General features: G+C 40.5%; 1 protein-coding gene across 1 annotated transcript; it reads left to right on the forward strand.

Moving 5' to 3' along the window:
- Window positions 1–224: 224 nt before the first annotated feature.
- LOC137959385 (elongation factor 2-like) lies at window positions 225–890 on the forward strand. The gene has a single exon (XM_068806781.1). The coding sequence runs from the start codon at window positions 225–227 to the stop codon at window positions 888–890; it is 666 nt and encodes a 221-aa protein (XP_068662882.1).
- Window positions 891–10,533: the final 9,643 nt, after the last annotated feature.

Raw genomic sequence — 10,533 nt, forward strand, 5'->3', positions numbered from 1 at the left:
AGGTTGGAGCTATTTCAGAGGTGATAAGAAAATTGAAAGAGGACGGGCAATGGTTTGATGAAATGCCCGGCAGGCAAAGGGGAATACTGTCATTTATTGAATAGCAGTTTGGGTTTTCTGGAATTGGTGCAAATTATGAATGGCACTGCTGTTGGGAGGTTTTGTGTGCGTAACAATGGGGCTAAAGATGTGGTTGAAGGGGTGGTGATCATGGTTATGAGTACATGACGGGTGGTACTGTAGCAGTACTTGGGAAACCTGGAAGCAACTGTGCTCTGGATGGTCCACTTATCCTTTATGTTTCTAAGATGATTCCTGCTTCTAATAAAGGTCAATTTTTTGCCTTTGGGCGTCCCTTTACTGGCAAATTCTGCACTAGTATGAAGGTCAGAATTATGGGTCCAAATTATGCACAAGGCCAGCAAAATGACTTATATGTGAAAAACGTCCAGAGAACTGTCATTTGGATGGGGACAGAGCCTGAGTTTGCTGAAGTAGTTCCTTGTGGAAAAACAGAGTCTTTGGTTGGATTGGTTCAGTTCATTACTGCTACTTTGACTGGTGAGAAAGAAGTAGTTGCTCACCCATTTCGAGCCCTGAAGTTCTCTGTGTCCCTTGTTGTGCATATTGTTGTCCAATGTAGAGTTGCTTCAGATCTTCCCAAGCTTGTTGAAGGTTTGAAATGGCTGGCCAAGTCAGATCATATGGTTGTTTGTACAATTGTAGAGGGTGGTGTAAATATTGTAGCTGGAGACCTCCATTTTGAGATCTGCCTTAAGGATATGCAAGATTACTTCATGGGTGGAGCTGAAATCATTGTTTCTCCTCCAATTGTTTCATTCTATGAAACTGTAATACGCAAGTCTCCTTACAAACACAATTGGCTTTAAATGGAAGCTAGGCCAATGGAGTTCTACACTCTTCCTTCAGATCCAAATATTGGATAGATGCTTCTCCTGGGATGTATTTTCCTGTGCCTTGATGCATTGACAGTCCTAAACGGTGGGTGGAATGCATTCCTTGTGCGCAATATTGCTAAAATACCTCCTTCCACATGGCCTTAGTGGAGACACCATTCCGGATACTATATGGCAAGGATCCCCCTCGTTTTATTTCTCATGTTAAGGGTTCAACCAGAGTGGAGGCAGTTGACCAAGCTCTTATGGATTGGGATCAATTGCTGGAATATGTTGTCGAACGAATTAGGAAAGCTCAAGCATGCATGAAAGTCTATTATGATAAGGGCCACCGCGATGTTATATACAATGTGGGTGATATAGTGTGGCTTCGTCTACAGTCTTACTGTAAAAATTCAATTGCGGGCAATCGGCTCAACCTTTCTCCCAAATATTTTGGGCCCTTCAACATTATCTAGAGAGTTGGCTAGGTAGCCTATAAGCTGCAACTTCCTCCAGAGTCCAAGCTTCACAATATTTTTCATGTCTCTCTCCTCAAGCAATTCAAAGGACTAGAACCACCCTCCATTTCCTCTTTACCCCCGATTGAGGACGACAAAGTTTCTCTCACTCTGACAAAAAATTTGGGCTCTCGACAAAATCAGAATAGGAGAGAAGTACTAGTTCAGTGGACGCACACAAATGCCATGGAGGCCACTTGGGAGAATTTTGGCGTATTTCATCAAGTCTACCCTACCTTCGAGCTTGAGGACAAGCTCTTTCTGCAAGGGGGAAATGATGTTGTGGACTTCATAGCGGGACGAGTCATCTAGAGGCGACGTGGGTGAGTTGGTAACTCAGAAGGACATTCAAGTACCTTAGCACTTATAAATTTACTTTATTTAATTATGTGGTAAAATGTAGAGCCAGTGATGGCATTCTTGTAAAACTATAAGTTGGATTCTTTGGCGTGATGAGCCTTTAAGTGGGCTCATGGAATTGAATGAAGGCAAGTAGAATGTCATTCAGAAAAGGATTGGTGTTCTCCTCCAATGAACCCTAGGATCGTCTTTCTCCTTGATGAACCCAAGGGTACAAGTCTCCCCTTGACGAGCCTGATCTTAGTCCCTCAATCCATCCCTTCTTCCATTCATTCTCGCCAACATAGGGTGCCTAGGTAAGACATAGTTGTAAATATTCTGTGAATCTGGTGATTGTGTAATCCCGTTAATCACTCATAATTTTTCCATGTTTATTTTGTAAAAAGGCTATTTAAGCCGATGATGTGAATGAGAAAATATGACTGAAATTGAAGTATTATTTTTAACTTGATGTCAGAGCAGGAGAATCCTGCTCCCTCTCCTTCTCGTCACCGAAGAACAAAGCGAAAGCTTTGTCCCATAGTCTCTCCCGTAGCCGAAGAATAGATTTGCAAATCTGTCATCGAAAAAAAAACAAAGCAGATCTACTCCATGACCGAAGAAGACATTGTTTGTGTTTCTATTCGGTCGTCATTGTAACACAAAACTGCCCCCTCCCAAACTCCCGACATTTGCCAACAAACAGACAGCGGACCGGACCAATAATTTTTGGGTGATCATCACCGATCTACCGATATTCTTGCATCATGTTGAAGGAATCAAAACTAGAGCGTATTTGTACTCACTGTGGTGAGATTGGGCATACAAAATCAAGATGTTATGAACTTATTGGGTATCTAGAATGGTGGGATCCTACTAAAGGGCCTCGCAAAAGGAACACCAAACCAAATAATCATGCTTCTGTTGCAGTAGCAGAACCCTCCACCTCTGCTACGTCTGGTAAGGTTTTTAATACTTCCACTCCTAGTAGAAATAGTGAATGGATAATTGATTCTGGTGCTACTGATCATATGACCTTTGACAATCACTGTTGTGGACTCCATAGCGGGACGAGTCATTCAAAGGCGACACGGGTGAATTGGTAACTCAAAAGGACATTCAAGTACCTTAGCATTTATAAATTTACTTTATTTAATTATGTGTAAAATTTTGAGCCAGCTATGGCATTCTTGTAAAACTATAAGTCGGATTCTTTGGCGTGATTAGCCTTTAAGTGGGCTCACGAAATTGAATGAAGGAAAGTAGAATTTCATTCAGAAAATGATCGTTGTTCTCTTCCAACGAACCCTAGGATCGGTGTTCTCCTTGATGCACCCAAGGGTACAGGTCTCCCCTTGACGAGCCTGATCTCATTCCCTCAATCCATACCTTTTTCCATTCATTCTCGCAAACATAGGGTGCCAAACAAAGACAGGTCGTCCTGTTTCACCCCTTGCTCCTCTTGACGATCTCTCCCTTCGTCGAGTCACAAGGTCCATGGTCAGGGACCATAACAATTTGGTATCAGAGCAAGCACTACGTCACAAGATTGACTCCCAGCGTGGGCTATCACGTTGACCCAGACGCAGGTGACTATGTAACAGTGGACTTCATCGCTATGTGTTAAGTCGTCGTGGTGGGCCCATGCGTTGATAGCTGAGCCGTCGTGGACGTCGGCTCGTGAAGGTGACTGTATTGTTTTGGTCCTGGGGTTAAGTATCTATGCCTTCCGCTCCTAAAAGGCCATTTTTTGGGTAGTATTGGCTAGGTGCTTAACATTACAGCGGATTCGCGGGAATTTTTATTGGGAAGGTATGAAATCCACAATTGCAATGTATGTGGCTGCTGCTTGTCAAGTGTGTCAGAGGAAAAAGGCAGATAATGAGGGGGTGCTGCAACCACTCGAACTTCCCACACAGGTTTGGTTGGACATTTCTATGGATTTCATTGAGGGCCTTCCTAAGTCATGGAGGGAAGGCTATTCTTTTTGTGGTGGCCGACAGATTTTCAAAATATGCACACTTCATTCCATTAGAGAACCCTTACACAGCGGCGACCGTAGCACAAGTGTTCTTCTCCAATATTGTTCGCCTTCACGGCATTCCGGAATCCATTGTAGGTGATCGGGAAGTAGTCTTTACAAGCCACTTCAGGAGAGACCTTTTCAGGTCATGTGGGGCCAAACTAAAATATTCCTCCGCATGTCACCCTCAATCAAATGGCCAAACGGAGGTAGTGAACTGTACCATTGAAATATATTTATGGTGTTTTGTGGGAGACAGTCCTAAACGGTGGGTGGAATGCATTCCTTGGGCGCAGTATTGCTACAATACCTCCTTCCACATGGCCTTACTGGAGACACCATTCCATATATTATATGGCAGGGATCCCCCTCGTTTTCTTTCTTATGTTCAGGGTTCAACCAAAGTGGAGGCAGTTGACCAAGCTCTTATGGATTGGGATCAATTGCTGGAATATGTTGTCGAACGGCTTAGGAAAGCTCAAGCACGCATGAAAGTCTATTATGATCAGGGCCACCGCGATGTTATATACAATCCGAGTTATATAGTGTGGCTCTGTCTACACTCTTACTATCAAAACTCAATTGCGGGAAATCGGCACATGCTTGTTCCCAAATATTTTTGGCCCTTCAACATTATCCAGAGTTGGCCAGGTCACCTAGAAGTGCAGCTTCCTCCGGAGTCCATGCTTCACAATGTTTTTCATGTCTCTCTCCTCAAGCAATTCAAAGGACCAGAACCACCCTCCATTTCCTCTTTACAGGACGACAAAGTTTCTCTCACTCCGACAAAAAATTTGGGTGCTCGAAAAAATCAGAATAGGAGAGAAGTACTAGTTTAATGGACCCACACAAATGCTACGGAGGCCACTTGGGAGGATTTTGACGTATTTCATCAAGTCTACCCTACCTTCGAACTTGAGGACAAGCTCTTTCTCTAAGGGGGGAGTGATGTTGTGGACTCCATAGCGGGACGAGTCATCCAAAGGAGACATGGGTGAGTAGGTAACTCAGAAGGACATTCAAGTACCTTAGCATTAATAAATTACTTTATTTAATTATGTGGCAAAATGTAGATCCGGCGATGGCATTCTTGTAAAACTATAAGTCGGATTCTTTGGCGTGATTAGCATTTAAGTGGGCTCACGGAATTGAATGAAGCAAGTAGAATGTCATTCAGAAAAGGATCGGTGTTCTCCTCCAACGAACCCTAGGATCGGCATTCTGCTTGATGAACCCAAGGGTACAGGTCTCCCCTTGACGAGCCTGATCTCATTCCCCCAATCCATCCCTTCTTCCATTCACTCTCGCCAACATAGGGCGCCCAGGCAAGATAGGCCTCCCTGTTTCACCCCCCACTCCTCTTGACAATCTCTCCCTTCGTCAAGTGACGAGGTCCATGGTTAGGGACCATAATAATCATCATGTTGAAACCATCTGAACAACATATCGTATCTACAGAAAATGGTACACCCTCTCACGTTATTGGAGAAGGTTCCATCACCCTCTTTGAATATCTGAGTCTTGATTCTGTATTAGTTGTTCCAACACTCAATCATAATTTATTATTAGTAGCTCAAATAACTCACACTTTGCATTGTATTATATTTTTTGGCCTAACTATTATGTGTTCAAGGACATTCGAACTCGGAAGACAATTGGTTATGGTACTAGAAGGGGGAAACTCTATTACCTTGATCTGAAGCCAAAGAGTTCTCATCAGTTAGCTCAAGCATTCTCCGTGAATAAATCTACAAAAAAAGATATTTGGTTATGGCATAAAAGGTTGGGTCACTCATCTTTTGGTTATTTAAAGAAAATGTTTCCAAAACTATTTGCTAGATTATCTATTTTAGATTTTAAGTGTGAGGTATGTGAATTGGCTAAAAGCCATCGTGTTCCATTTCAAATAAGCATGAATAGGAGTCCAACACCCTTTATGATTATCCACTCTGATGTATGCGGTCCAACAAATATAGCTTATCTGAGTGATAAACAGTGGTTTATTTCTTTTATTGATGATCACACCCAGATGACGTGGATTGGCTTAATGAACTCAAAAAGTGAAGTTAGTTCACTATTCAAACAATTTCACAAAATGATAGCCACTTAGTACCATTCTACAATACAAACTCTCCGTAGTGACAATGGTGGAGAATTTGTTAATCAAGGTTTGAAAGAATATCTAGATGATCATGGTATTAGTCATCAAACTACTTGTCCATACACCCCTCAACAAAATGGGGTTGTAGAGCGAAAGAACTGCCACCTTCTTGAGGTTGTTCGTGCTTCCTTGTTTGAAGCTCATATGTCGGCTAGTTATTGGGGTGAAGCCATCACAACTCCAACTTATCTTATCAACCGAATACCCTCAAGTGTGTTACTATTTAAGACACTCTTGAGTGTACTTCATGAAACTATAAGTTCACATGCTGTGCCAAATCTGCCACCTAGAGTTTTCGGGTGTGTAGCCTTTGTTCATCTCCATAAGCCATTGAGAAATAAATTGGAACCCCTAGCTCTTAAGTGTGTCTTTTTGGTTATGCTCAACATCAAAAAGGTTATCGTTGTTATCATCCTCCCTCTCATAAATTGTATGTCACTCTTGATATGGTATTTTATAAAGATCACATTTATTATTCTACTCCCGAATCTTCAATTCAGGGGGAGAACAGGATTGAATTGCAGACCCTTAATCATCATTTGGATATTTTAGATACTACAAGTGGTAAGTATTCATATTACAAAAGTGAACTTCAAAATTATACAAATGAGCATGATTCACAGGATGGAGACAGACAAGACCAGATGGAAGTGATGCAACCAGAGTCTCAGCCGACATCTTCACAGGATGGAGACAAACAAGACCAGATGGAAGTGATGCAACCAAAGTCTCAACCAACATCTTCCCCCCTTCATAATGTACCAATGGATCAATTTCCTTTTGAGTTCGAGTCTATGTTTGAGCCTTAGGTAAGTTCTGAAACTCAACTAAGAGTGCTACCTCATCGAACCACAAGAGAAAAACCTAGAATCAATTATGAACCTCTTCTCACCTCTAAATCTCAGTATCCCATGCATAATTTTGTGTCTTATCATAGATTGTCTAAGCCAAATGAAGTATTTGTGAATCAATTATCTGCTATATCTATTCCTAATAGTGTGCAGGAAGCCTTGAAAGATCCTAAGTGGAAAGAAGCCATTAATGAAGAAATGAGGTCCCTCCAAAAGAATTCAACATGGGAAGTGGTTGACCTACCTGTAGGAAAGACACCAGTCAGATGCAGGTGGGTATTTACCATTAAATATAAAGCCGATGGTACCATTGAAAGGTTCAAAGCAAGGCTTGTCGCCAAAGGATATACTCAAACCTACGAGATCAATTATATGGAGACATTCGCACCAGTGGCCAAAATCAATACTATTCGGATTCTACCATCTTTCGCTGTGAATCTTGACTGGCCCTTATATTAGTTTGATGTTAAAAATGCATTTTTGCATGGAGATCTCCAAGAATAAGTATATATGGAATGACCACCTGGATGTATTATGCAAAACAAAGGATGCAAACAAGTATGTAAACTGAAAAAATCCCTATATGGTTTGAAGCAGTCCCCGAAGGCGTGGTTTGGAAGGTTCACAAATTTTATGAAATCTATCGAATACAAGCAAAACAACTCAGATCATACTCTCTTCCTAAAATATAACAAGGATGCCATCACATCTCTTATTGTGTATGTTGATGATATGATGGTAACTGGGAATGATCCAGAAGAAAAGAAAGCATTTCAAAGTCATCTTGCTAGAGAGTTTGAAATGAAAGATCTTGGCTACTTCAAATATTTTCTAGGTATTGAAGTGTCAAGATCTAAGGAGGGAATTTTTTATCTCAACAAAAATATGCTTTGGATTTATTGAAGAAAATGTGTATGACAACATGTACTCCAATCAGTACTCCAATGGAAGAAAATTTGAAACTAGGAACAAATTCAGATCAAGTCCCTGCTAACAAGGAACATTATCATAGACTAGTTGGGAGGTTAATGTATCTTGTCAAATCAAACTAGACTTAGCTTATGTACTAAGTGTGGTTAGTCAATTTATTCACTCTCCAAGTGAAGAACATATGAATGCCGTCAACGATATCCTGCGCTACTTGAAATCATCTCCAGGGAAAGAAATTTTATTTAAAAAGATAGGTGACTTGAATATTGAAGGTTATACTGATGCCGATTGGGCTAGATCAATAGACGATCGACGGTCTACATCTGGATACTTTACATTTTTAGGTGGAAATTTGGTCACTTGGAGAAGTAAGAAACAAGAGGTGGTGGCTAGATCGTCAGCTGAAGCTGAATACAGAGGAATGGCCAAGGCGATATGTGAATTATTATGGATAAAAAATCTGATACAAGAACTACATATTGAGCAGACAAGTCCTATGAAATTATATTATGACAGTAAGGCATCATGTGATATTGCCCATAACCCAGTCCAGCATGATAGAACTAAACATGTTGAAGTTGATAGACACTTTATTAAAGAAAAGTTAGAAGCAAGAATCATTGAAGTCCCTCATGTTCGATTTGAGGATCAACTTGCCGATGTGCTAACCATGGTAGTGTCTTACCGAGCTTTTAACAATTGTCTTGACAAGTTGGGTATGAGTGATGCCTATGCACCAACTTGAGGGGGAGTGTTAAGATTTACTCTGAGATTTCTTCCCTTAAGGACAAATCATGTAAACATTTTATAAATCTGGTGATTGTGTAATCCCGTTAATCACTCATAATTCTTCCATTTATATTTTGTAAAACATCTATTTAAGCCGATGATGTGAATGAGAAAATATGACTGAAATTGAAGTATTATTCTCGTCTTTTTTATAGTCTTTCTGAAAACATTTTGATATAGTTTTCTGCTCTTGTGAACTACTACTTCCATATAAACCTTTACGAAGAAGGTGATCATTGGGTAGTCAGATCATTGTTTCCTAATGCCTAGAAAAATGGCTCAAAGAGATGACCAATTGCGAAGACACTTTAGTAGGAAAGAAGAAAAACAGATTGGGTAAGGATTCGATTCTCTTTCAGGCGATCTCTTACGTTTAGGAAACTGTTGGTTTGTTATGCAGAATTCTGTTGGTTTAGTTTGGGATCCGTCAGCTATAGTAAAAAATTTATTCGAGAGACAACGAGAAACTGAGTGGAGTAGTTTTTTGTTACCTGTGTGATGCTCGAAGGCCCCTGAGTCAATTATCCAGGACTAGATGAAAATGAACACTTGCACTTAGAGTATTTAGATGTAAAGACAACCTTTCGTCATGGTAATTTGTAGGAAGAAATTTACATGTTGCAGCCACATGATTTCAAAGCACAAGGAAAGGAGAAAATGGTGTGCAAACTTTGAAAGAGTTTGTAAGGTCTTACATAGACTCCAACACAGTGGTATAAGAAGTTAGACATCTTCATGAGTAGTATTGGTTTCTTGAGGGGCCAGGCGGATCATTGTTGTTATGTGAAGAAGTTTGATGACTCCTACATCATGCTACTGCTATATGTTGATGACATGTTGATAGCAGGTGTTTGGAAATAGGAAATAGATAAGTTGAAAATGGAGTTGTCCAAGAAGTTTGCAATGAAGGATTTGGTGTTGCAAAACAAATCATTAGGATGAGGATTACTAGGGATACTAATGTCTTGAAATTATGACAAGAAGAATATGTGAAGAAGGTGCTGAGCAAATTGAACATGAATGATGCAAAACAAGTGAGTACTCCTTTGGCTAGTCACTTTAGGCTATCGAAGGATCAATCACCTTCTACAACGCAGGAGCGAGTCAACATGGCCAATGTGCTTTATGCTTCTGCTATTGGTAGTCTCATCTATGCCATGGTGTGCACTAGACTAGACGTAACTCATGCAGTGGGAGTAGTAAGTAGATATACGAGTAACCTAGGTAAAAAACATTGGGAAGCAGTGAAGTGGATTCTCAGATATTTAAGAGGCACTGCAGACTTAGCCTTATGTTTCAGAAAGTCAAACTTGGGATTACATGGTTATGTAGATGCTGACATAGCTGGAGACATTGATGGCAGGAAGAGTACCATTGGATATGTATACACATTAGGAGTTAAATTAGTTAGCTGGGTCTCTAGGATGCAGAAGATAGTTGGTCTTTCCACTATTGGGGCAGACTATGTCACAGTGACCGAAGCCAGCAAAGAGATGGTATGGTTGTAGTCTTTCTTGGAAGAATTAGGTTTCAAACATGGGAAGAATGTGTTGTATTGTGACAGTCAAAGTGATATTCATTTAGCAAAAACCCATGTTTATCATGCCAGAACAAAGCACATACAGGTGTGTTATCACTTTATTAGATTGGCTCTTGAGGATGGAGTATTAACACTTGAGAAGATTCAAGAGAGTCAGAATCTGGTTGATATGTTGACAATGACTGTTAGGATTGAGAAACTGAAGTTGTGTGAAACTTCAGTTGGACTTCTCTCGAAGGATTGAGAAGTTATTGTCGTTGCACAGGAGATATTTATGATGGATTAGTCTCCAAATGGGAGATTGTTAAGTTGTGGAGCCTAATCAATGCCTTCTGCTGAGTCGATACGCGAATCATTAGCCCCTGAAAGGTCCACGATATATTGATTGTTGTTTCATTAAGGACAATTTGGGGATTTCACTCTTGCATTGTAGTTGCCCTAGTTTTCTCTTTATATTTGGGGCACCGCTATTAGGGTTTATCA

This window comes from Aristolochia californica, unplaced genomic scaffold (assembly GCF_029961685.1).
Source record: "Aristolochia californica isolate CCGP_79_NKW_82.1479 unplaced genomic scaffold, dmAriCali1.0.hap1 SCAF_3, whole genome shotgun sequence".
Lineage (NCBI taxonomy): Eukaryota > Viridiplantae > Streptophyta > Magnoliopsida > Piperales > Aristolochiaceae > Aristolochia > Aristolochia californica.

What these genes read in the sequence shown, in the direction of transcription:
- LOC137959385 (XM_068806781.1), top strand. Translation starts at nt 225, where the DNA reads ATGACGGGTGGTACTGTAGCAGTACTTGGGAAACCTGGAAGCAACTGT.